The sequence below is a fragment of the Struthio camelus genome, chromosome W (genome assembly GCF_040807025.1).
Source record: "Struthio camelus isolate bStrCam1 chromosome W, bStrCam1.hap1, whole genome shotgun sequence".
Taxonomy (NCBI): domain Eukaryota; kingdom Metazoa; phylum Chordata; class Aves; order Struthioniformes; family Struthionidae; genus Struthio; species Struthio camelus.
This window is the reverse complement of record NC_090981.1, coordinates 45,865,834-45,893,688: the sequence shown is the minus strand read 5'-3', so window position 1 is coordinate 45,893,688 and position 27,855 is coordinate 45,865,834. Positions and strand designations below refer to the sequence as shown.

General features: G+C 36.9%; 2 protein-coding genes across 2 annotated transcripts in view; one reads left to right on the top strand and one right to left on the bottom strand.

Moving 5' to 3' along the window:
* Positions 1–12,513, bottom strand: part of LOC138064343 (centromere protein K-like) — a 24,798-nt gene extending 12,285 nt beyond the window's left edge. Inside the window, exons 1-4 of the mRNA XM_068926394.1 lie at positions 12,346–12,513; positions 9,180–9,314; positions 7,078–7,134; positions 4,377–4,449 (exon numbers count right to left, since the gene is read on the bottom strand). Of these exons, the coding sequence (XP_068782495.1) occupies positions 4,377–4,449; positions 7,078–7,134; positions 9,180–9,314; positions 12,346–12,513 (433 nt within the window). The remainder of the gene's footprint in view (positions 1–4,376; positions 4,450–7,077; positions 7,135–9,179; positions 9,315–12,345) is intronic.
* On the top strand, positions 12,495–27,855 carry LOC104146882 (peptidylprolyl isomerase domain and WD repeat-containing protein 1). Its single transcript, XM_068926393.1, has 11 exons — positions 12,495–12,653; positions 14,308–14,410; positions 15,067–15,167; positions 16,475–16,595; positions 19,371–19,818; positions 20,383–20,573; positions 21,087–21,276; positions 22,660–22,841; positions 25,530–25,611; positions 26,222–26,404; positions 27,476–27,855. The coding sequence occupies exons 1-11, from the start codon at positions 12,512–12,514 to the stop codon at positions 27,617–27,619; spliced, it is 1,887 nt and encodes a 628-aa protein (XP_068782494.1). The 5' UTR covers positions 12,495–12,511; the 3' UTR covers positions 27,620–27,855.

Below are 27,855 nucleotides of genomic sequence, written 5' to 3'. Positions count from 1 at the left end.
CTGGGAAGCTGAGAACTGGACACAGCACTCTAGATGTATCTCACCTGTGCTGAGTAGAAGGGAGGGTTCTCCTTCCTTGACCTGCTGGTGACGCTCTTCCTAATACAGCCCAAGATGCTGTTGACCTTCTTATTTAAGACTTAATTTATAACAAAAATACACTACATTTTACAAAGAGGTACATGTTGTTCCAAGAAGAGAGTTGGTTTGGTGTGCGTGTGTGATTTTTTTTTTGTTAAAAGACAAAGATTAAGTGAGTGTCTTAGGTTTCAATACTCCAGTGCTTCTCCACTCCTTGATAAGGACTGTAAAACCACTAGATTTAAAGAACTGACAAAGTATGCCACCTTCCTTACTATTCACAAGAACAGCTATATGTAACAAGATGAGGGGCCCAGCTAAACCCATATACTCTCTCCAGCCCTGGAAAACAGCAATACTTCAGGGAAAATACTGTATTATTTGAACACGTGGTGGTATGTCCCTAAAATGCTTCTGCAGAACCTAGCTCATGGACTATCTGAACAAGAAGTGAATTGCTGTACTTAATAGCCTTCAATGGACTCCAGTCACTTCTCAGCCATTTTGGAACCCATGCCAGCTGTCAGCATCTGCATAAATGCATGCCTTCGGAAAAAAATGAAGCATTTGAATCTTTCTATTTAAAGAATGAAATCTGCTCTAACTGATTTAAATCTTAACCTCATGGGGATATTTTTATCCAAATTGGGGCTTCAAATCTCCTAATCTTAACAAAATCAAGTACTGATGAAAGATTTTTCTTTAACAAAAAAGAAAATACTTCACCTTCACATAAAGCATTAAATATTTTCTAATACTGTTGATTTCATAGATTTAGAAAAGTATTGTTTTTGATTATGTAGTTTTATAGTAGTGTTAAGTCTCCATAAACTTGGAGAAACTTTAAATTAATAGTTTTAACAGTAATAAGCATGTTCAGAGATGAAAATTGGTGAAACTTGAGCTCAGAATGCGTTGTTATATGTCAGAATAAAACCCTCTTTCAGTTAGAAAATTACTATCTCTAAATTTGAGTAGTGTTCCTAAATTAACCTTGTGTTTAAACACTAGAGGAGGTAGTGGTCAGTCCTATTATTAGAGTAAGATTTCTTTAATGGCATTAATAACCCATATAGGCAGGACCAAATTATTTGATAGACTTTTATTCAAATTAAAGAGCCATTATTAATGTGTTATTATAATTTATATTATAATGAGTAAATCAAGCATTCGCATTAAATATTCACTGGCATATTTGACGATTCCCATAAAACCTTTATTTTCCTGTGATGATCACAAACTCTCACTATCTTGAGTTACGAATTTCTCCTATCATTTTCTAGCACTTCAGTTTTAAATAGCTCACTCTAGATACGATTCCTATTCAGTAATATCAAATGCTGTGAGAGTATTAGGCTAGGAGGCATATCTTCCCAGGAAAGAATCTTAATGCTGTTATGTTCATTTGGTTCCCTGCTCTGTGAATTACAGGTGTCAAGGCAGTCTCTTCAACGGCTAGAATGTCAGGATCAGAGATGATCCCTTCACCAAGACTTAATTTAGTGAAGAGCCAGTGCAGATTATAAGATGCTGAGGCAGTACATTTATGGCAGCTACTACTGCAAAGTACACAGGCTTCTGTATCTACTATCAGTTAAAGGTTTTCAGTTACGATTCATTACACTTGCAAATGAAAGTTCCAAAAATCAAATGAATGTCCAAAAAATAGTATACAGATACATAGTACAATTACTAGGCAAAATACTACCAGATGCTACGAATGCAAGAGCAACTACTACGTCTTTATACAGAAACTCCTATTTGTTAAAATAAGACGAATTTGGCAGAATATTGGTATTCTGCAAAGGAAAACTGAAGTTAAACAGAGACCACAAGTGTTTTTTAAAGTTAAAAAAAAATGGTTGCTTCCACTTTTTTATTATGCAAAGGTAAAAGTTAAATTCTGTTTTTAGGAGCCAAAGGCTTGTTAAAAAGTTTTAATTTAGCTGATTTAGCAGCTCTAAAGCTATATAAATAGTTTCAGAAATCGAGAAAGAATGAGAGACTAAAGTAAAAGCTTTGCAAAAATAAATAAAATTTGCATTGTAGATTCAAGCCTGTTTGCCAAGTTTGTGCCCAATGAAGTTTAGAACTGCCAAGTTATAACCTCTGAAAATAAGGTTTAAAATGGAAATGCTGACAGACCCTCATTTACAAGAATTGTACTGGCCAGTACTAAACGCAGAAACCAAAGTAGCAAGAGAACCTGACATTCATGCTCTCCGTAAATTGTATGAAACTAATATTTCTACTATTCCTAGTTATTTTCATTCAGACTATGTTTTCAATTAAGTAATTCCTCCTTCAAAGCAAACAATAGGTAGAAGAAAGCCAAGATGGTCACAAAAGATGTAAGCGCAGCAGACTCTCCATTTTCATACAACCACTATAATTCTATACAAATTCTTAAAGGCACCTTGTTTTCTTTCCCTCAGAAAAGTAGCCAACATGAGAACTTATAAAGGGAAAGCTCTGACTGCAAAATGATAAATTATTCATATCATAATATGCATAGATCATTTATCCTGTATAAAACTAAGATTTCTAATAGTAAATCTTATTACCTGGGAACAAATTAGAATGTTTGAGCCAAGCAACTCAGCAAGCCAATAAAAATAGATGTGCCCCAAGAATATTTTTAAGCAAATAGCTTAGTTTAAAAAGATTCCATATTTTAGTAACAAAACTCAACATCTGAAGTTATTTTACCCCGATAAAAAATTGTAAGCGCTTTCAATTCATCTGCAGCTTCACAAGTCAGCAGCTTATTCAGAAAGAGCAGTCAAACAGTATTTCCAAATTCATTTAATTTCATGCTTTTGGTCTACACACCTCTAAGAAGCATTTGAGGCTGACCATTCTCAGAGACAGGTTAGCAAAGCATTTGAACTATGGATTTGTTCCAATAGAGCAGCAGTACTTGTTTCTAAGAAAGAAGAAACATTTACTTTTTTTTTAAACTCCTATTATTTGATCACAATATGCAACACATACATAAACTTTGAGAGAAGCTGGAGAAGTAACTTTAATGTTCCTCTGAACATGCATTCCTATTTGGCCAAGTTACAAAATATTGGAAATCTCCCTTTGCTGTCTGTGTCACATTCCTGCCATTTTAGAAATGCTAAAAAGGACAAGATTCTGGCACAAAAATGTTCTGATGAGTCAATGTACAGATACACAGATAGTAGAGTTACATCAATAAATTTTACCAGGTTGAAAGATGCCAAAGGGCCCCTGACAGTAGACATAGAACTGAATGCTAGAAGAATACTAATTATAGTTCAGGGGAAACTGTTTTATGAGTCTCCAAATGGAACACTCGAAAGACCACATTACTTTACCTGCACTTCAATTCTGAATGGTTTTGTTTCCGGTGTGCCTGGCCACATCAGTCATGCAACAGAGCATAATCAGTTAGCACTGATGCTTTGTATGCACGACATCTTGAAGAACTGAGGAATTTATGTTTTGACTGATGATGACTGGCAACTATAAAAGAGTTATCATTTGTCTCAGTGGTTACAGTCAGCTGTCTTTTATGACTTTTTCTTTGATCTGGAATCTCTGAACCCTGTTAAATCCAAGCTAAACATTTTACTACACTGTAGTGGGTTTACCACTAAAGATTTATTTGAAAGTTTCAGCTAGTACACCATAATACAACACACTTCTGCAAAGCACTAATTTAAAAAAAAAAAAAAAAAAAAGCATGGGTAAAAATATGTTTGGGTAAATGACTGTTAAATTTATTAGTAGTACTTGCAAAAATTAGAAGTTCTTAAAAGACAACATCAAGGCAAAACTCTTTTCCAAAGTAGTTCTATGCTACAAAGAAAGTACAGATAAAAGATGGAGAAGAAACAATCACAGAAAGGACAAACCTGAAGAAAGGTAACCAGCATAATGCACTTTTGTGATTTAGGATAAAATGTTTTCGGAGATGTGCTAACACTTATTTTCCCTTCAATTGACTGATGAATGGTAGGAAGTATGCATTTATTGGTCCAGAATCATAGGATTAAGTCAGAGGACAAGTCACTTTGAAAAGGATTGAGGTGCTGAAAGAACATAGCATAACAACCAGAAAGGAAACATATCTGCCACTATGGGAGGTATTTCATTTTGTTTTTAAGTAGTCATTGCATGATAATATAAGTGACAAACATATTAAATACACGTTCAGTCTAAGATGCCTAGGTGGAAGACACTTTGTAAATGTAAGGTATGCTCATAAACTTTTAAGCCATAACATATATTAAAAACAACAACAAAAAAAGAACCAGGAAACTTACTTTCAGGACTTCTTTTTTGCCATTGATTATACTCTGCTGTTAAAGCTTTCACTCGCATCATTAACAAGGAAAGCTGTATAACAAGAAAAAAAAATTTCTTGAAGTGTGCTGGGTTGCATTGAAGTAAAATGAGATAGAACGGGATAAAAATTAATTTATTAGCTTTATATAGCAAAAACCAAAAGAACACCTATTCCAATAGACCACTTAATCCCTCAAAGAACTCAAAAAGCCACTTACAGTGATCAGGAAACTTATTCTTTTTTTCAAAATAGGTAAATCAGAAGTATTCACAGTTGGAATTCTTTTCTTCATTTCCTCTACAGTATCAGACAATTACAACTGAATATGAGTCACTAGAAGCGATGACAATACTTCACATATTCCTTCCTAGATGTATGGCTGATATACATACTGCAGGTCAAATGGACTACTGTTGATGTCCGTGATGACTGGATAAAAGTTTATCTTCCAAATAACCAGGAACTAAAGGTGATATCTATCAAAACTACATATGTGGATTCCACAAAACATGCTTAGGAGCTACTACTCTCACTCATTGTAATCACTGAAAATACAGGAGCAATAAGACAAAACACCAGTCCAGGAAAGGTTATTAAAGAAAAAACCTAAACAACCTTTGATTTAAAAAAAAGTACTTATTTTAATATTTTAACATATTCTAGAGAAAAAAGAACTCATTATTACTATTCTTTTTCCTGAAATTGGGGACTGTACTAATAATATATTTTTCAAATACATTATATAATGCATATAGATATTACAAACCAGTAATTTTATAAGAAATGAAGTACACAAATGAAAAGGTACTGTTTTTATGGTCAAGCATTCTATAAAAGGTACTGCCGATTGCATTTGGCTTTTTGCCAACTAAAAAGTATTAAAGAGAAAAATGTGCTAAGAATCATCAGGCAAGATCTCATAATCAAAAATACCAAGAAGTGACAACTAAAGTTTGGCTTTTAACTACTCAAAATACAAATGCATCTTCAAAAGACAATCTTTTAAAGTTTTAGGCAGAGGGGAAAAGAAAAAAAAAAGCACCAGACAAACATTTCTTATTTTCTAGATGAGGTGGTGTCAATCTGGAGCACTACTCCTGAGAACACCCTCAGCCCATTCTTTAAACTTTATCATAAAGGGATGCACAAAATATTTTGGATATTCCAGTAACTGGACTTAAAATAAACAAACCAATTAACACTGCCATTCAGCAACCTTAAATCAAGGACACTCTTTTTAACAGAGAGGTACATACAACAAAAAAGTTATCAGACATCTCTGTTATACTTTATATATAATTCCCAGGAAAAAATGCTGCTTATAATGTATACCATTAAATTGCAGACCAGAATCAGTCTCCAGACTTAACGCGTAAAACCACACAGAGCACACTACATGATTATAATCTTAAAGTGATTAAGAAATAAACGCTGGTGACAAGGTCTGCAGCATGGAAAAGCCTACAGATTCCTTGCCGGCTTCAATGAAAATACTTTCGAGTATGTTAGGACTGTAATATGATCACATTAAAGTGCTGACAGTGGGTCCAACACAACCTTTTCCTTTCTGCCCTGTATTCTGCCATGAAGTACAATCTGCCCTTGCAACTCCATTTAATCATTGTCTTGCTGTGACAGCTTTCAAGAAAAGCATAGTTCCACAGTAGGAGTGTATTAATTACACAGGTACAATGTGCTTTACTAAACCTGCAAAGAAACATAAAACCCTGAGTCTATGCCCAACTAAAATGATACAAAATTTATTTCTACTTCTAGGATTTTACCCACAGTTCTAAAAAGAGAAAAGGATTGTATTTTATACATTTGAATTATGCATCTTTATTTTTTATTTATTCAGAGTAAATAATGGTTTAGAAAAGTTTATTACTAGCAAGAGATCAATGTTAGTAACTAATGGGTAAATATCTGAATGCATTCGACAGATACACCCCTGAAGAAAAGTAATTGTTAATCATTCAGTCAAATAGATTGAATCTACTGTCTGAGTATGCTTACTGAAGTCACATAAGACGGAGATTTATAAAACCTACAAATTTTATCTAACCAGCTAAACGTTTAATTGTTTATATTCCTATAAATATGGGATGCACATATTTTAAAGGCTCATACTTAGAATTTACACACAACTTCAGAGTGAGTCAACATTGCCTTTTTGCATGTTCCTCAAAATTTGAGGGATCTAGGAGTTCAAGTTCATGCACTCAGTGGTGCTCAATTAATTTCTAACTGAAGCACATAAGTTTCCTAATGATATCCACCAATGAGGAAAAATAATATAGTAGTTTCCAAATAAGAAGTTCCAGAGTAAAATTAAAGGTACCTATACAGTTTCAAGAATTACACATACACTGACTAGGAAATAGTCCAAATGGCTATTAAAAGAAGTTAGATGCTCCCGCATTTTGCTGCCAATGTCAGTTATTTATCAGGTTGCATGGCTAGACTGCAAATAACTTTTTTGCTATACATAAATGCAACTTTTCAGCACTCGCTGGACACTAACATACTTCAGAATAAATCATCAAAGCTAGTAAGAGTAAAGCCGACTAGCAAAGAGGCTAAGTGAAGATGATTTAATTCACTTCTTTTTGAAAACACACCATTTCTTTACAGAAAAGATTTTGTGGAGAATTAAAAAAATATATATATTGTCTTACCTTGGCATCTGATTCTGGCAATGTTTCTGTTCCTAGAAGCGTTAGCTTGCTTTGACACTTGGTAGAAAACAAACAGAACAAAAGACAATGTTTACTTTCTCTTTTCTTTTGTAGGAGAGAAACATGCTGGTTAAAAATTCCGATAAAAATTGTTTACTATGGGGGGAGGTTGATTTGGCTCCAAGCAGTCCCTCAGAGCCCAACTCAGAACAGCAAAGACATATAATGAAATCATACTACAGTAAAAAAATAGAACTTATTGAAAAGTAGAAAAGCAACAACTAGAAAGAGGGGAATTATGATTTGAGGGGGAAAAGAGTGCAGCTTATGGGGGAAGGGCTTATAAGAAGACAGACATTAAAGAAATGAAGAACATAAGAAACTGTGAAGGGACAAGAGTCATGGAAACGGAACTGGGAAGCTGTTATGAAGTTAACACAGCTCAGTACTACTATGCTGGCTCTGCAAACAGAGCAACCACATTATAATACCAGTTTTTTTGTTTTAACTCATTTAGCAGGGAAATATACTGGATGCTTCAGAAGTGGTCTGATTTTTAAAAGTGCACTACATCACATCCCATTGACTATAACAGGATGTATTTCAAGTCTGAAAATCAGGCTACCACAGATACAGAAGGCTTTAGCAGGAGACATCTGCTAAATATTTTCTTTTTTATCTGTTTATGTCAACAGAAATTTGTCCTGCCACACTACAACACAGGATGCATTCTACTGAGTGTATTACCACGCAGTGATTTGGAAACCTGACTGTTCACGTCTAACAAATAAGCACATGAAATAGGACTTCTCCAGTAAAAAGTGCTAATGCTGATACAATAATTGGAACATTACATAATAAACCTGATAATTACCTGAGGAGGTAATTCAGCAACTATTAGTTCTTTGAAATTGTCTGGTGAAACATAACGCTTGCACCCATGATGTAACAATCACAAAAAATAATAAAAATCCTAACAGTTTTTATCAAATTCCAAAAATACTCCATTTGGGGGCTCTTGGGAATGATACAAAAAGTTTCAAAGATTTTCAGTTAAACTGAAGCAATTAAACGTTTTAACTTCCCTTTTATCTGAAAATGTGAAAGGAAGATTATATCCTCTGAGATTAAAAAAACCTGAAGGCAAACAAAACTTCTGTTGCTAACTTATTACAGTACTTCACAAATCTAGATGCAGAGTTCTCTAACACTATATTAGGATTCCTGTATTTTTTTATTTCGCGTATGTATGTATATTTGTGCGTTTGTGTATGTATGTGTTTGTGCGCGCATGTGTGTATGTGCATGCATAGTGTATGTAATATAAAATACGATTATATGACACATTGTAATCACAGAACACAGTAATATACATATATATAACCTAAAATATAGGAATCATTATATATATATATGATATATTTATTCCTATGTCATACTCCCCTGACATAACACTAATATATGCATGGTGCCAAATTCTTAATAACGCAACTGTTAGGATTATATGCAATAGAAAGAGCATCATTTTAGCTGTTTTTGAGATAGACTTGCTCTAATGTGTTATAAGCACACTGGACCACGTATCAAGAGATACAGATTTTATTTTTGAGGATATAACTGTTGGTTTGTATGAGTATATGCAAACAGCATCACCTTTCTGAGCCTCTCTTTCTCCTCCCATTCTCCTCCCCGTCTCTCCTTTAAGACCATAAGTAACTGTGGACAGCAATTGACTCCCAGTTTGTATGAGGCTAAAGAGAGGAGGATCTCAGTCTCAGTTTGCTGGTACTACCACAACACAAACAACAATTGTTTATATCTTCCCTAGTTTTAGTATATGCTCCCTCCCTACTTAAGATTTAACTAAATGGTAACATCAGCACACTGTAAACAAAGATCGACATTGGAAGGCATTCTTCGCCCCGTCAGCACTTCTACCTCTGGCCTTTGAAGGTCTGTCTATCTGTCTTTGTTGTTGTTCGGGTGTGGGGATTTTGGGGGGTGGAGGAAGTGTGGTGAGGAAGCAAGGAGGGGAAGGAAGATGAAAGAACACTGAGAAAAGTTTACAGCAAACCTAGTCTACTACTCATGATTTGCATTACCTCTTCCATCTGCCTCCAAATACTCTCACATTCATCTAAGAGTTCTTCTTTGGCATCTGTGTGACACACTGACTCTTGCACAATTTCTGGAGGTAAATGCTGGTATTCTGACATCTGTTCTGGCAATTTTCCAGCCTATCATCAAACAAATAGAACCATTGTCACAAAGATTTACAATAATTATAAACAGGATATTGAATCATACCTACTACTTGAAGTCAAAATACGTAACAGAACAAACCCTTTGAATCTTATGAAGCTTTCAGTTAATTCCCCTGTAATTCTAGACAGCACCCAATCATCCAGTAAAATCAGCTAACCATATTACTGAAGTCAATTTTAAAACAAGATAACATTTTTTTTTTAAATGTAATCACAGTCTTAAATGTTCAAGATCGCTATGGATGATCTGCACTTGCGGAGAATTTTTTGTTCTTTTTTTTTTCCTGATAACTTTACTAAAGAAATGATGAGGAAACAGTGTACATCTACAAAGCCATGTTCTTCTTCCATGTACCCGCAAAGGTCTTCTGCATAGTTACTTTTGCTCTGTTTTTCAACGAATGTTAAAAATATTGTCAATTCAACTATAAACTTAGGTTAGTAAGAAAAAAAAAAAAAAAACAAAAACCAGAAGAACCTGAATGATATGCACGCTATTGAATGAAGAGGGCACCAGGAAGGTCAGGAGAAAATCATCACAGGTAAAATCAAAAAGGTTAAGGGGCTGTTGGATCAAATTGAAACACAAATTTGGAAACATGATCCTAGTTAAGTCTATAAAGAGAAATATAAATGACAATAGCAACAAAGGTGGGAAGGGAGAAGGGCCAAAGTGGCACTTAAAAGGAAAAATGTTTAAGGTAAAACAACCAATAGGAATCTCCTAAGTAAGAGATTCAGGAAGCCTTTAGAAATATTTAAACTTATCACTAAACCTACCAGATAGCTTGAGATTAAAAAGCAGACATTAAAGAAGATAAAGATCTAACGAAGAAATAAATGATGACTTTGCCATCTTGATGATGCAGACATTCCTAAGTCAACTGTTTGCTCTTCCTCAGAACAAAAAAAGGGGTGTCAGAGAAAGATATACTGAAAAAATGAATAATTTAATTCCGAAGTTCAAGTATGCTGCAGCAGAGCAGCTTACAAAAAATAATCATGTCTCACTGAACGCAGGAAGTATTCTAGAGAACTGAAAGGTAGCGATACTTCTAATAAGCTTTCTTGGCAAATTTGCTGCATCAATAATTAAAAACAGAACACTAAAAAATCTGGGTTGCCATGATCCGATAAGGTCTAATGAGAAGTTTTTGCAAAGAAACAATCATTATCTTCTTAAGAGTCTTGCAATGACTAGCGCACATAATTTATTAGGTATTCTGAAATGCCTGCAGCGAAGTCCCCCACAGAGGCTAATAAAGGAGCAATGCAGTCTTGAGATAGGGTGTAAACTTTTGTTTCAGGCCAAAAACTGGCAAGGAGACAAACAAATAAATAACAAAAAAAGTCCAAATAGATAATTTTCATCCTAGCAAAAAGCTAGAGGGAGTGCTATGTCAGTCAGGTAGTATGGTTCTAGAAGGAAGGACCTGCAGCACAGCTGAGAGGGCCCAGATGAGACGAACAAGCAAAACATAATGACTTGCTTTGGAAACCTTTTTTTTTTTTTTTTTGGGGGGGGGAAGGGGTCACCCCCCTCCCCCTCGCTCAGTAAGAAAATCAAACTAAAACAATAACACTATGTGAGATAAATATCTCTGAATACATAGTCAGAAAAATCAAAAAGTTTAAAGTAACCATTACAATTATTTTCTTATTGCTGACCTTCAAAATGTTAATAGCAATGATTTTAAACAAAGTTTTAAAATGTTGGGTCAAACTGAAACACATAAATTTAGAAACATGATCCTAGTTAAGTCTATAAAGAGAAATATAAATGACAACAACAACTAAGGTGGGAAGGCAGAAGGGCCAAAGTGGCACTTAAAAGGAAAACAGTATGAAAACATACTATAGGCCTCTGTGGAGCAAGCCAAATCAACTTGTTGCCCTTAACACTATGTTAATTACTTTATAAAGTATGTATGTTCAAGCATCACATTTGTTTAGATGATTTTCCTCATAGCTTGCAGTTATGAGATTTTCCCATTTCTGTGTTATAATATTAGGTCTCTACTCGTACTTCCTACCTGAAAGTTTTTTTGTTTATCTGTTGTAGGTCAAAAACAGTGAAAATAACTTGTTCATCTCATAGAAATATTAAACAAATAGGCAAGCCTACTGTTAGAAACTGAGCTACAATGCACACTCGTCCCTGTGTGCATATTCCTTCTTGCCACCTTTTAGAAGCGTATAATTAGGTAAAAAGATGTCCCCTCTTCCTCCCATAACTTCTCCCCCACGCCATTTTTTCCGAAGAGAAAAAAAATGTTTTGCTTCATGCTTTCAAAGTTTCTGGAAAGTTCTTAACTTCCACACATGGATAAGGAATACCAACACAATCAAGTGTGCAAATGACAAGTATTTAACTCGTCAGGACCAGAAAAGACCACGAAACTTGAGAGCTCTGATCAAGGCAAGGGAATAGGCACACTGCATGCACGTTATGTTTAATGTCAACATATACAGAATAACCATACACCGGAAGAAATTCAGAGATGAGAAAAGAGAGTAATGGTAGACCTGGAAAAACTGTTAGGGAAGAAAAGAGTGAAAACTAGGGCAGTTTACCCTAAAAATGAGACAAATACAATAGGACGCAAGTAACAGCACAGAAAGGTTAGGTAAAGTGCTCTCGTTCTCCCTCACACAAAAGCCAGAACTAGGGACAGCGAGAGGAGAAAGCGGGGAAGGCCGGTAAGGCCCGCGCGCTGGCAGCGCGCTCAGCCGGGCCCGGGCGGCACCAGGCCGCCCCCGGCCCAACGGTCGCCGGGCTCCTCCCGGCCGCGGACAGTCCAAGGCGTCCGAGGGCGCCTTTCCGGGCCACCCGCGAGGCGCGAGGCCCCGCGGGGGGAAGTCAGCGGGACGCCGCGCACCGGGCACGGCAGGGGCACCTCCTCCTTATTATTATCATCACCGCCACCGCCCCGGGGGCTCCGGGCGCGGCCGGAGGGGCGAAGGCCGCCCCTGCCCCCCTTACTCTCCCCCCCCCCCCGGTTACCATGGCAGCTCCGCGGCGCTGCGCGCGCCTCAGCCCGGCGGCTTCCAAGTGTGCGCGCGCTCCGCGCTCACTGGCTGCGCCGCGCCGACGACAGGGTGGCGTCACTCTAGGGCGCCCGGAAAGGCAGGAAGGGGGAGGGTGTCGCGGCAAAGTGACGCAAGGCAGCATGGAGTCGTCCGAGCCGGAGCGCAAGAGGAGGCAGCGCGATGCGGCGGGAGCGGGTGACGGCGGCGAGGCGGAGGCGGAGGACGAGGAGCGCTGGGTCGGGCCCCTCCCGGGGGAAGCTGCGCAGGCGAAGAAGAGGAGAGGTAACGGGAGAAGCGGAGCCCTCGGCCGGCCGCCCCTTCCCGGCGCTCCACGGCGGGCGGGCGGGCCGCCGCCGCCGAGTGGGGCGCTGTGGCGGGGGCGGCCCGGGGGCGCCGGGAGCTCGGGTCGCGCCGCTCCCGCCTGGCTGCCGGGCGGGTGCCGCCGGCGGCGCTCCGCCGCGGGGCAGCCACGGGCGGGCGGGTTTGCGTTTGAGTGGAAATCTGCTGTCTGAGAAGGTTTCAGATACTCGTTTTTTGAGGAAAAACTTTCTTTCCTGTGAGGGTGACAGAGCGCTGGCACAGGTTGCCCAGAGGTGGTGGCGTCTCCTTCCCTGGAGATATTCAAAACCTGCCTGGACGCGATCCTGTGCAATGTGCTCCAGGTGTCCCTGCTTGAGCAGGGGGGTTGGACTAGATGATCCCCAGAGGTCCCTTCCAACCTCAGCTATTCTGTGATATAAATTCATATGCGCTGCTCAGTACCGCAGGGGCAACTTAACGTCAGGGCCTTGGGAACAACAGTGAGTTTTCTGTGATGTGGGGGAGGAGTCCCTGGGGCGCAGGTCAGCGCTGCGCTGAATTGCAGGCTTGGGACAGTGTGTTTCTGCCTGCTCTAGAAGATAGTATCAGGCCAAGAGACCCTGCCTTTCAGCACCTGCACTGCTCTAGTCATGCTGCTTCTGGCTATGGAGTTAACATGGCACTGTCTTGTGGATTGCTACCTAAGTTGGGCGAGTAGGGGGAGCTTCTAATCTGTATTTTAACATGTGGAATTGATGAGCTAGGCAACACATGGCTCCATAGGAATCACTGAAATGTAAATGTGAGCTTACCTGTGTTCATCAGATGCAAACCTTCCAGATGATGCATAAATGCAGTTGTGCAAATATTAACCACTGTGATAAAAAAATTGCAGACAAAAACAGTAAATCAGATCATTTCAGGTGGGCCAGTTAAACAGTGAAAAGGACGGATGCCAGCACTTAGAATTTAAATTGTAATTTTTGAATGGGATTGTGAATCTCGTAACAATGACCTCATTTTGGGGGGGGGGAGGAGAGGTATGATTGACCATCCTCTTTCCGGCAGTACTGTACAGATTCTTATAATGAAATATTAAAAACATCTGATTATTTGTGTAAAAGGAAATTGAGCCATGAGGTATTTGGTGATGAGTAAAAGTTCTATTAAAGTACTATTAAAAACAATCTCTGCCAGCAGGGGCGTTATATTTCCAGATTATTTTGTGAAAGATTTGCTTTAAATAAGAAATAGTGTACTTACAAATCTGAACATTTGACCTGGGAAATATTTATTTTTCAACAACTTTACTAAGGAGGGAGTGACATTAATAACAGACTTCTCATATTTGTATTTTTAAGATTCTTTTTACATGTTCAGAAAGTCAAGATAATAGTTGTTTTGAAAGCAGGCCTCTATATGGTTGAAAGGACAGTCCAACTGGTTTTAATCTGTCATAGTTCTAAGAAACCTGAGCACGAAACCACAGTGGAAATCCCTTATATTATGTTAGCAGAAAGTTCTAGTGTCTTCTTGACTAAAATGAAAGGTATTCAAGGGTAATTAATGGAGAACAGAAGTTAGGTGCGTCTTTATGAACACAAAATTTCCTGGTTTTTCTTTTTATCCTGTTCAGTCCTTGAATTTGAACATGTCTATCTTGAAAATCTTCCAAGCGCTTCAATGTATGAACGCAGTTACATGCACAGAGATGTCATTACGCATGTAGCATGTACTAAGTAAGTCTCTTTTTTTTCATAGTATATTGTTGTCAGAAATGTGTTCTTGTATATGATGGGAAATTTTCATTGTAGAACTTTAATAACAGAAATTTATTATGTTCAGAGGTGGTATTTTAAGGTTTTCAAAAACTAAACATAAAGAAAAGAGCTTACCAAGAAGACAACTACATAGACTAAAAGGGGCTTTTAAAATCCTTGTTGCAATATGTGCAGAAATAAGAAATTGGCTGTGCATACAGTAAAATATGATCCAGCAGAACTGGCACCAGTTGAGGAAATAGCTTTCTTCTCTTACCTTTAAGATATATGTAGAGAGAGATTTATTAGTGAATAGTAACTACTGTAAAATCAAACCTAAAAGATTAGTAAAATGTACAAAATCAAAAGGAACTGTGTTAGTTTTGTCTTAAATTCAGGCTATTGGCCTTTTACAGATTAACCTAGAGCGTGTTAAAATACTTGTTTGCTTTTTCAAGATTGATAGTGCCCATTCAGACAGATTGTCACAGTAATTTGTTTAAAGTTCATTCTCTTTACAGCAGTAATTGTAGTGTCTTTATGCAAATTATTGCCCAGAAGCAGTGTGGAAGTGCATTACATGTGAATTTCTTTCTTTTCTTTTCTTTTCTTTTATTTTCTTTTTGCAATTGCAGGACAGATTTTATCATAACAGCCAGTCATGATGGACATGTAAAATTCTGGAAAAAAATAGAAGAAGGGATTGAGTTTGTTAAACATTTTCGTAGTCACTTAGGTGAGATATTACTTTTTCATTTTTAAAGGAACATGGTCCCCACCCCCCTTGCTTAGTGGTTTGAACAGGTAGCGCAAACCAAGAGGAGAGGAGTTCTGGGATTCATCTATTGCAGTCAGGTATAAAGTGATATCCATCTAGGTCCCTTCATTCCTCTGTCCTGTTTCATCCTGCTCCAAACTGCAGGAGGGACAGGATGGAAACAAAACTTGGTGAGTCGTCTTGTCCGGATTCCCTACATCCTTTGCATTACCTTGTGCCCTATTTTTGGGGAGAATGTCCAGGACATGGAGAGAGTTTCTATTTAGAAATAAGTGAAGAGGGTACATAAAATCCAAAAAAGATTGAAAAGATGTTACTTTAATAGGATACCTTCCTCCCTCATCATCTATCTCTTCATGAAGTCAGGTCTTTTCACTTTGCTGTGGTGAATATTTCTATTTCACATAGACTTTTTTTTTTTTCTATAATATATTTATTTTCCTCTGGAATTGTTGTAACCATAAAGTAACATGCATCAATGGCATGATTATTAGTTGAACTGCGGTTCCAGTATTTTAACCCTATTTTATGGGCTGAGTACACACAGCTCTTCTGTACTATGCTAAGCATAAAACAGGCCTGACAGAACATTGAGGTACTTACTGCTATTGGAAATGGTGATCTACCTGATAGAAGAACAATTTATATGCAGCCTGTAACAATAAGAAAGATAATAATAGTAAATAGTAGAAGTAATGTTTCTATTTAATGTGAAAAATTGTAATGGTAGGTTCTTGATCTTAACTATCAGCATCTCTGTATATTCAGAAACAAAATGTGAGAATGGAGCCTACAAAGCAAAAGTAAGTACTGTGATTAAAACTTGTTGAAGGCTCATTTACAGAGAAATTTTGATTGTTATGCATTAATATCATGACTGTAATGGTTTCTAGAGTTCTGCTGCTTTCTCTCTTTTTGAGAGATGCAAGTCTAAACTTTTTTTTTTTACAATATTGTAATGTTGTTCTCAATGTTTTTATAATAAACATTTTAAATGAAAATCATTGTAATTATAATGTTCCATTTATGCAGAAGCTAAGCAGTTCATTATTACTTGGCTGCTTCCAACTTCCAAATAACGATAGAATACAAAGTGGATTTAAAAAGATGTAGGATTTTTAAATTAAAAAAGGTTGAGAAACAGCTGTAGGTGTCTGTATATTTTTAATTAGTGTCTGTCTTCCTTTTTTGTGGAGTATTGAAATGAAGAATGTCTATTTCCAGTGTCTTAATAATACGCTAACTTTTTTTTTTTTTTTTGGTAGGAGTTATTGAGAGTATTGCTGTTAGCTCAGAGGGGGCTTTATTCTGTTCAGTTGGAGATGACAAAGCAATGAAGGTGTTTGATGTGGTAAATTTTGATATGATCAACATGCTGAAGCTTGGGTAAGTTTCTTAGTTCTTGAAAAACATTTTTTTGGTCGGGGGGACTATGAAGTGTTTGGGGTTACATTTTTTTTCTGAATGTTTTACGTGAGTTTTTTTCAAGTCAGACTGAGCTAAGCAAGCTGCATTATCCAAAATGCCTCCATGGCTTGGAGATTGCCTGGTTGAACAAACAAAATTATGAGTCTGTATGTACCCTTCTTAAGAGTAGAAGAGGTTTATGCCTTTCTTCTGTGTCAGACATTGTTACCAACAAAGATATGGGGTTTCTCAAAATGTGTAAAGTTAGGCATCATTTTTTCTGCTATCTGGCACTGAATTTAAAAATCATAGCTAGCTAGTAGTTCCAGTATAGGAGGAGCTGTTGGAGCTGCCCTTTTTGTTGACTTAGGGATAGCATTTTCCTTCTTCTGTTAAAAAGAACATTACTGTCTTCCTTGGTGTTGCTATTACAGATTTTCTCTAATTACACAGTATGTAGTAGAAGAATTTGGAAAAAACAGGAATGGATCTTACTGGAACAATGTCAAGAACAGGGGAAAATAAACTCCCATGTTTTTACAAGAGTAGATTTGGAAAATGGGAGAATCAAAGGATGCTATACTAAGAATGGTTGAAAATCTGATGTTTCCACAGTCCTCCTGAAATCAGAAAATATTTATTCCTTGTAGTCTACTATTTGTTGATTAATTCTGAAATTGAAAAAAAGTCTGAATATTTTTGAGTTTATTATTGCCATAGCTCTCCTGATTGAAAGAGTGGTAAAACTTTCACTGCTTTGAAAGAGGTTAAAATAATATAGTGTCTGAATATCTTTCGGAATCCCTGTCTAAATGCTTATATTAGCTTCTTTGCTTGTGATGGTGTTGGTAACATTATCTCCAGATAATGTACTTAGCCCATAAGAATAGATTCTCTCTTGTCTGTCTGCCGTGGAAAAAATTCCAGTTAGCCTTAATCTTTAGCCTTTGCTGGTGTTTTGTGCTTAATAGTCTTATGTTATTACTACAAAGTTGACAAAATTGTAGGACAAAATAGAATAAATTTATTTTTAAATTGATTTAAGAATATATACCTTCCTGTATTTATTCCACTGTTTAATTAAAAAAAACTTAATTTGACACTATACTAGAGGACTTTTTTTTTTTTTTTTTTTTTTTTTTACTTTGTGAGCATTCAGGAGAAATTTAGGTAGAATTTTTGTTTGTTTCGCTTCAGCAGTACCCTGAATACTACCTATAGGTAGTATACTTGTCTATAGTATGTCCCTGATTTGTTTTCTCTAAATAGTTTTTCTCATCTCCAATAATTAAGACTTTTTTAAAGGTTTTTTTTTATGTCCTTCCCCTCTGATACATTTTTTTTTTGCAGAGATAATTCGATTTGACCTGAAGTTAACTCTTTAATGAAGAAGTGAAAAGCATACAGTTGTAATACAAATGTCGTTCTGAATACCCTTCTAAAAATCTGATGAGCTTGTTGCTTTATGTTCTGCATTACTGTTTATTGAGCAAATAGTTTCTGTTGACCTGCCTGAGAAATTTTTCACAGCTGTTTGCTCAGGCTTGCTACAGTTAATGTAGAATTCATCATTTCTGTGTGATCCTTTCAACTTGCGTTATCTTGCATTGTCTGCTTTGATATGTATGTGCCATTATGTTTCGCCATTGTTTGGCTTCATCTCAAATTCTTCAGACCCTTTCAATTTTAACTAATCTATCCAATGTAGCCATCTGCAAATCCCCATGTTTTATGTTTCCATTAGTGATCTGGAGAAGGGCTAGTTCATGCAGAAATTTTGGGTAATAGCACACAGAGTAATGGGATATCACGCTTACAGCAATTTTTTTGCCTCCTATCCTCTTCTGTGAACCTGACAAAAAGCGCTGGTTCTGTTACTGTAACCACCCCTTTTTCCAAAGAAAACCTGAAATAGCCCTTCTGAGAATTTTTGCCAGACAGGTATTAAAAAACCGAATGATTAGTATCTGTCAGTTCTTAGTGTTTGTTTTGTGAAAGAATACTAAATAAGTTTCCTATGGAGTGTGTATCATATCTTTGTGGTCTGTCTTGTAGTTGTAGTTTCAATTCTGATGCTCAGAATCTTTGCTTAGAGACTTTAAAAACAGTCAGAGATATGGTCCAAAGTTATATCTTATTTTATTTATAGTGTACGCTTTTTGCTAGTAGCAAAGGCATTCGTTATCAAATTCATTCAGAATACTTACAGAATACAGCCTGGTTGTCTTAGGATCACTGATTTCTTGCTAATAAATGTATAAGTGTTTTGATTACTTTTTGCAAGACTCAGCTGTACTTTTCCTTAAGTAGATGGCAAAAGTGTGGTTGTCGTCATTTGCACTGAAGTGCTAATCGCTTTCCAGGCAGAAGAGAAATGCGATTGAGTCATAGTAATTGAGTTGTAAGTAATCTTTAATGCCACCAGTGTTGTCATGTTGGATTTCCATCCTTTTCCTTCTTTTTTACCCACACTCTTCTACCTCAGCTTTCTGTCACAGCCTCTTTATGAAACAATGTGGGAACAACAGAGATTGGCTAACTGATCCATCCACTGATTTGTGTTGCTTCGAACAGCTTGGTCATAACACCATTCAATTTTAGCAGGTCAGATAGTAGCAAGACTAGTAAATAAGGTTCAAAATCTGCTTCTTTTATACTATCAACTTGAAATCAAGTAATTCAGTTCTTACCTAAGTAAAACCAATCCTTCTTATTTCTTTTATGTTTTTTTTTTCCTTCTACTCTTTCTTGCAGCTACTACCCTGGTCAATGTGAATGGGTATATTGTCCTGGAGATGCCATATCTTCTGTTGCCACATCTGAGAAGAGCACAGGAAAAATATTCATCTATGACGGACGAGGAAATAACCAGCCACTTCATGTTTTTGATAAACTCCATACATCCTCTCTTACTCAGATACGGTTGAACCCTATCTACAAAGTAGTAGTGTCTTCTGACAAATCTGGAATGATTGAGTACTGGACTGGTACTCCTCATGAATATAAATTTCCCAAGAACGTGAACTGGGAGTATAAAACAGATACTGATTTATATGAATTTGCTAAATGCAAGGCTTACCCATCCAGTATAAGTTTTTCACCTGATGGCAAGAAAATGGCTACTCTTGGGTCTGACAGAAAAGTTAGAATTTTCCGGTTCTTGACGGGGAAGCTCATGAGAGTCTTTGATGAATCTCTGAGTGTGAGTTCAGTCTTGCTTCTCTTTTTTTGAGGATTTTTGTCTATTTATTTGAACTTATTTACCAGCACATTCCACCTACATGATCACCGGTTTCTAAAAGTTAAGCTTCATTGCTGTGTTTTCCTTCCAGAGAGGTTTTCCCTGTTCTCTTCCTTGGCTTTTACATTGGTCGGACCAAAAATTATTTCTTACTAATTTGTATTAGCTGTACTGTGGAACTGAGTTCTTCATTTGCATTTATATTTTTTGTATTGCTAGACTTCACACATTTAATTGTTTACATTATTATGATTTTATTTAATGAAGAGATCTTCAAAGAATTTTGTTAGATAGCTACATACTTTTTCTTCTTTGTCTGAGGCCTAAGTACTGCGATATGCCTATTAATTGATCCAAAAAAAAGGCATTAGTTGTGTATTTTAATTCTTCAGGTAATTTATAAGAGCTGATTAGTCTCATTGGAATTCCATATTTCCTAAGCATGTGTATAGGTTCTTGGCTGGGTCAAAAGTTTAAAGTATGTTCGTACTGTAAGTGATCTTTTTCCCCCCTGCCTCCCCGTAGATGTTTACTGAACTTCAGCAAATGAGACAACAGTTACCAGACATGGAGTTTGGCCGACGCATGGCTGTTGAGCGTGAGCTGGAGAAAGTGGATGCAGTAAGATTAATTAATATAGTTTTTGATGAAACTGGACATTTCGTTCTCTATGGAACAATGTTGGGCATTAAGGTCATAAATGTAGAGACTAACAGGTAAGTTACAGTGAGACATATGGAAATAGATGTTTGTTTCAAAGTCTATACTCGTTCAAAATTCTAGTATATACGTGCTATGACTGTGGATGCTACTAATTTTTTTATTTTTTTAATTTTTGCTTGGGAGCCTTAAATTAAACCATAGATAAAATTTTCCCACGTTTATTAAAGAGCCGTGGTTTAAAGTGTAATAAAATGAGGAGAAAATACGGAAAGGGTTTTGCTACTAAAATGTATAATCAAGTAATTTATGGCTAACTGGATGTAGTAACATAAAGTGAATGTGGATGAACGGAGTTGAGTTTTTATGGGGCAGGGTGATTGACTAGTAAATTATGTAGGAAGTTTGAACAGCGAAGCATTGTAAACAATCTATAAAAACAAACTAAAAATTGCTTTGAGAAGGCTTTAGGAATTTTGATTTGAGTCTTTTGCAGTCAGAGAGGAGACTTTCTGACTGTGTCATGAGCAGATAACGGTAGTTATACCTTTTTACATCTTGTACTTTAGGTGTATTCGTATCTTGGGCAAACAAGAAAACATCAGGGTGATGCAACTAGCTTTGTTCCAAGGAGTAGCAAAGAAACATCGTGCTGCAATCACTATAGAGATGAAGGCATCTGAAAACCCTGTTCTCCAGAACATCCAGGCAGATCCGACAGTAATCTGCACAGCTTTTAAAAAAAATAGGTTTTATATGGTATGTGGTTTCTATTTGAACAACTCCATTCCTTACTATGTTTTTTCATGTATTATTTTTTAATTTTCTCCTTTCTAGTGCTTTTTGTATTGAAGAATTGCACACGACTTCTCCAGAGACATCTCCTTAAATTACAAATATATTCTAGAATTTTTAGCTTGAACGGACTAAAAATTGACTAGAAGGAGATTTGTGGTCTTTAGTTTTGTTTTCGCTATTTTGCTCAAGCAGTTAAAAAAAAAAATTTGGATGTCTTTGTCTAATTTATAGTTCTCTGAGAAGCGCATAGGCTTTTGGTTTAGCTTAAGAAACTTACATAAGAACATTTTAAAACCCTGACCAGATCTTACACCAATTAAAAAGCAATAATTAAGCATGTGTATAAAATATATAACAAGCATAAAATGATTAACTTAAGAGAAGCATCAGGACTCTGTAGCACTGAAGTGCATTACGGATAAGTAACAAAGACTGAAGTCGTCTTCCTCTTCACGCTCAGATTTTGAATGAGATGCAGTAAATAAGCAAAACAGACAAGCAATTCTAGAGTAGTTCATAGTTAATCTGGGATGTGATCACAGTAGAGGTTAGAGGTCAGGCCCTCCCTTGTCTTATTTGTGCTTGAATTGGTTTAGGTTACAGAGCAAGATGGTATACTACTTAAAACTTTCTGCGGTTACTTTGTGTGGTTTGTGTAACTTTTATATAAGGTAGTACACCACTCTCAGCAGTACAGGTGAGGAAGAAAAGTTGGAAAAAATCTGGAAATGTTATATACTCTTAGAGAAAACATGACTAGCCAGCAAATTAATGCATGCAAAAATCTGGTGACTGCCATTTGATATGTAAGTGTATTGGTGGTTGTGTGCTCATTGATATTTACTGCATGTCTTGCTCCTTTAAGAACTAGTGTAAAAACCTCATTTCTGAGATTTGTCATATTTTGAGTTAAATTTGCTTTTGTGTCTGTAGTTTTACATTAATGCAGTATTGGTATAAGAGAACATACCATGTCTTTGCAGTGAAACCAAAAGACATGCCAGTTCCATCTGAACAGAATGGAACACCTCGACATTCTCCACTCCTCTCTAAAAAAAAGTGCTGAACTAGTGCGGGCTTTATGGTGAAAAGGAGAGGAGGTAGAAGATACAGAGAGATTAGAAAAAGTTACTGGGATTTACAACTAGTTGTCTTGCAATTTGTGACTCTGGGAGTGCTGATAATGCACTTAATGTGCTATGCAAAGATTTGTGAATTCTTTGTCCACATTTCAAATCCACTTGGGTGTTTAGCAGGCTGAATGGTCACAGTGATGTCTTAGGTGCAGAGCACACTGTAAGATAAAGAAAAGGAATAGTAACCTTCTGGGTTTTTGTTCTTCAGTTTACTAAACGTGAACCAGAAGATACAAAGAGTGCAGATTCTGACAGAGATGTGTTTAATGAGAAACCTTCTAAAGAAGAGGTCATGGCAGCCACTCAGGCGGAAGGTCCCAAAAGAGTTTCAGACAGTGCCATTATCCACACAAGCATGGGAGACATTCATATCAAGCTTTTTCCTGTTGAGTATGTATTTGGTACTTTTCCTGTTACTCTGTTGCTCCTTCCCTCTGTGTTCTCCAGTATCTGTATCCAAGAGATGCATTCCAAGCTAGGAACGGTTCTCTTCCTCCTCTCTTCTTCCGACCTTGTTTCCTTGCCGTTTCTTAATACGTCAGGCTACTAGAGGGTGTCAACGAGAAGTAAACTAAAAATAGGTCCAAGTAACAGTGAGGGGCCACTAGTTCACATATATTTTCTGTGTTGCCTATCATTTGTTTTTCTTCTATTTACTTCTGATTGAATTATTTCAACCATATTTACAGGAGCGCTGCAGTTTGAAAGACTGCCACATTTCTAAAAGTTGCATGATAATTGGAGGCTGGGTAAAAAAGAGACTAGAATTAGTGCCCTGCTAAAGGAAACAAAGTTCAACCACTGTATCTGTAGTTTGACAACAACAGTGTCTCACATGAATCTCAGCTAGCTAGGGTATGTTTTGTCCTTTGCTTAGTAGAGAAGGTGGGAAGAGGCGATAAGGGGTATTGTATTAAGGGGTGGCTTAGGCAAGACGGGACCGTATTGGCAGGAAACCATGTTTTACCTTTGTAACTCAAAAAACAGCTTAAGAGTGTTTCTACAACAGATGAGAATATGAAAAACCTTGCATCTGACTGAATTGTCCGTCTTTACATGATCGTGGTGTTTTGTTTGCTCCCGCCCTACATGTTTTTCATGGTTTTTGGTCTTTGTAATTTCTGGTTTGGGGGATTTAGTCCTTTATTATTTTTCTCCAAGCCTCAGATGTGGATAGCGCGTGATGCTTTTCTGTCCAAGCTACATATTATTGTAAAGCAGTGCTGTTTCATTCCATCATGAAAAAGAATGATGTTGGCAGCTGTAGTAGAAGATCTTCTAGTAGGTCTATGTAAGCCAGAGGAACAGTACTGTTTGCAGTTTCCAAATGTAGCTGTCGTATTCTTACATTTTATGTTACTGCAGCTCATCCTTCAAGAGCAACATAAAACTTACACCAGCGTATAACATGAGCGCTGTCTATATCCAAGAACAGGCATATAACGGAAAAGGCGTTTTATGTATAACTTGGTTAAATTCTTGTGTCAGCCATCTCTGCTTCATGATGCTACCTAATGCATGTAAAGATTATGTTGTGAAACGATAGGCTTTATATAAGATTGTGAGGTTTGTCAGGCTATGTAAGTACATTGAAACTTAAACCATTTAAACGTAGTCTGTGTAAATCCCAAGCTCCCGTTTTATCATCAGCACAGAAAATGCAACACAACCTTAATTCTGCCCTACAGGACTGCTAGTCTTCCACTGCGCTCTCACCAACGTCTCCTTGCCTCAAGCCCTAGTTCCTGGAATTGTTAGTTGTAGTATATAGGTTGCAGTAATGGTACAACATATACCAATGAATGACAGAACAAGCTGCATATTTTTGATTTTTTTTTTTAAATTCTCATGCCTGTGTCAAGTATAATTGCATGCATAATATCACTGCATGCTTCACTTTAATGTTCGGCAGGCTTTTTTTTTTTTTTTTTTTTTTTTTTTTTTAGATTAAATACAACACTACCACGTTTGTGCTTTCCTGTTCTAGTGTTTCCTTCCAGTGAGTTTTGAAATTAAAATCTCTTCATGATGAATGTAATAAGAGATAAAGGAGAAGATAGAGGACATGACATAACTTTGTATGCCCCTTAAATCTTGGGCCATGTGCTAGTGGAATAACGCTGTGAATGCCTACTTTTGTACTGCTTGGCTGGAATTAGACTGTAATCTTGTGTGTTCCAATAGTTATGCCATTGGTGCTCTGGTCCAGGAGATGCTTTAGAATATCACTAAGCCCAAACTAATGTTCCTTGTCATAGTTCATGTAGCTGTACAGCTTACAGACTCAGCTTACAGACTGCTTTCTGGTTTCCTGGGAAAATGTGTGTGTGGCTGTCTGAATCTATCTGTGTAAACAGACACTCTGACTACTGATCTATTTTTCAAACCCAGTCAAGAGCTATGGCAAAGAACTGCAACTCCAGTAACAACCCTCTTGGGTGTGAAAAATGAAGTCACAAAGGGAAAGTTTTTTTCTTTTTTTTTTTTCTTCCCCCAATCAACAACATTTTTCCACCTGCTCCCCCTGGTTCCCAGCAATTGTTGTCAGCAGTCAGTAGTTTCAAAGGAGGAAAACTGTTTGGAGAGCTTCTCTATAATACTAAAACATTGTAGTTTTAGATTTCACTCCTTGTATTTAGATGCCTCACATCTGGGTGGATAGAATTATAGATGTAAAATAATGTTGAACAGCTTTCTTCTTAGGGAACATATACTCCTTCTTTGTTTTTTGCAAATCTAACTGCAATATGAAAATAGAAAGCTGGTAAAGGAAGATTTAATGACTGGTGCCTTGAACTAGGCTTCAGGGCAGGGTTAGAATCTGCTGTAGCCCCTGCTGCTGGCTTCCTGTGTGTATCCATACAAGGTGATACTCCCCTTGGTTTCTTTACTTCCAGCTCTGGGTTTGGGGGGCACGCATGGGAGGGAGTGTCCTTTATTTGATGAAAGACCTTTTTGCAATGTGTTAAAACAGGGCTCAGTACAACAGGATCTCAGTTTCAACTGAAATCTTTATGACCCTGCCACACTACAGTTAAATACTTATTGTAGCCTGCATTTTCTATTGCATGATTTCAGGTGCCCCAAAACAGTGGAAAACTTCTGTGTACACAGCAGAAATGGCTATTACAATGGACACATATTTCACCGTATTATCAAGGTAACTTGTAAAAAGTTAATTTTCTGTTGGTTTACATAATGTAACTTTCGGTTTAGTTCTGTCAACATTTTCATTTCACTTCTGCACAGAGCATTTCTGGAATGGTTTCATAATTCCCTGTAAGATCTGAACAACTCTGAGGCTCTGAAGAGCTTTATCACTTAGTAAAGTTGCTTGATAGTTGTCCTACAACTGACAAGGTAAAAAAAAAAAAAAAAAAAAACTGAAATTGAGCAATGAATCAATGTGGTAATCTTGCTTGAATTAGGATTTTATACATTTCTTGTCAGAATGGACATTTCTTGTAAGGATTCTCATTTCTGTTGCAACAGAGTCAAGTTGCTACAACTTACGTGTTTGCAGAAGGTTCAGGTTTCTATCCCTCACTAGCAGAGACCACTGAGTAATATTATTTTTGATGAATAGCAGATTATCACTTAAAGAAACCCTCAATGCTGCTGTCCCTTACCCACTTCATTTTAGCATTCAGATTTTGTTGAAGGGTATGAAGCAGTTCTGATGTTACAAAGCAGCCTGGAGAGCTTCACCTGGCATCAGACACTTTTGATCGCTTATTCTAATAATGCAGTAACGTTTAATTTCTGTGCAGGGTTTCATGATTCAGACTGGTGACCCAACAGGTACAGGAATGGGAGGTGAAAGTATTTGGGGAGGAGAATTTGAAGATGAGTTTCATTCAACTTTACGACACGACAGACCTTATACACTCAGTATGGCTAATGCAGGACCAAATACCAACGGATCCCAGTTTTTTATAACAGTAGTGCCAACTGTAAGTAATATTAAAAGCTCAATTTAAGGCCCAGGATGTTAACTAAATAATAAAAATAAGTAATTCTTCTAGTGAAAGGAAAATAGTACTGTCCAAATAGCCTTTCTTTGTTATTCTGGAAATAACTGCTGCATACAAACATGACTGGCTTCACTGAAACATTCCTTTAAGAAAGGTATTTTTGTCAGCTGTGATCATAAGAGGTCTTTCTTTTGACAGAGTAAGAGTCGTATCAAATTCTAAGTAGAGCAGACACTTACTTTTGCAGTTCTAAATTATTAGAATACTTAATATACTTGTTTAAATTTGATAGAATCCTGGCTATTGCTAAGAATGTTCCAATTTTTAGACATGGAGCAGGGATGGCTCCCAAAATTGTCTATTCCAGCTCTACAGAGACCAAAATTCATGTTGGAAAATTTCCCTATTGATGCTTTAATTGTATGCAACTTCACAGCCAGAAAAAGTAGTTGTGGTAAATTAATCTAAAACACAAAACAAATCCTTTGAGGTGTCACTTATAAAAACTTTATTTTCCTAGCACTTACTTCAAAATCATGTTTTAAAAAAAGCATCTCTTTTTAACATAATGTTGAAGCTCATTAAGTTTATTTTGGTGCCTATGTTGGGATTGCTAATCGAGCAAACTATCACTAGTGCCTGTCCAGTATTCTGGACTGTCAAAACAAGCATACACTTAAATTGTATCTCTGAAAATAGCAAATAGAGGTATTGAAACAGCATTTTTGCAAACTAAGATTACCCTTCAAAACAACAACAAAAAACCTCTGAAATGCTACGGCATTAATAGAACTTGTCTGCTGTAATACTCTAAGAAAATCTTTTAGAAGATGAGTTTAAATGCATACAAATATAATGCAAATGTGCATGAGCTACACTGTTTTTCACTTGTTAAAATATCAGTTTGCACTTACATGGTGCTTAGTTTAATAGCCTGAATATATAAGATTCATGTACTTATTCTAGCACAGTTACTTCCTGGTTTGTACCTAACATACATGCTACTTTTGTATCTTAATGACTTTTTTCTCTTCCTGTACCCTTGAACAGCCTTGGCTAGACAACAAGCACAGTGTGTTTGGACGGGTGACTAAAGGAATGGAAGTTGTTCAGAGAATCTCAAATGTGAAAGTCAATCCCAAAACTGACAAACCCTATGAGGATGTCAGCATCATTAACATCACAGTGAAGTAAGCTAGGAGTTGAAGGTTCCGGCTTTAAAAGAAAAAACAAAAAACCACACCCCTCAGCATTGTGGGACGAAAAAGGACTCAGAAAAGAGAGATTGCTTTTGATAGTTCTTGGATGTAAGAAACCCCAGGGCACAGCAGACAGTTCTACTACTTTTTAAGGTATCTAAAGTGCCCTAAGCCTGTATTTTTAGTAATTTTGTATTTTAAAGTAAAACTATATGCATGTTTTTTAACGTC

Bases quoted from the DNA above. Each gene is read 5' to 3' on its own strand.
- LOC104146882 (XM_068926393.1), top strand. From the start codon at position 12,512: ATGGAGTCGTCCGAGCCGGAGCGCAAGAGGAGGCAGCGCGATGCGGCG. The intron at 19,819-20,382 runs GTGAGTTCAGTC...GCCTCCCCGTAG, and splicing joins TCTTTGATGAATCTCTGAGT to ATGTTTACTGAACTTCAGCA. The intron at 26,405-27,475 runs GTAAGTAATATT...ACCCTTGAACAG, and splicing joins TTATAACAGTAGTGCCAACT to CCTTGGCTAGACAACAAGCA.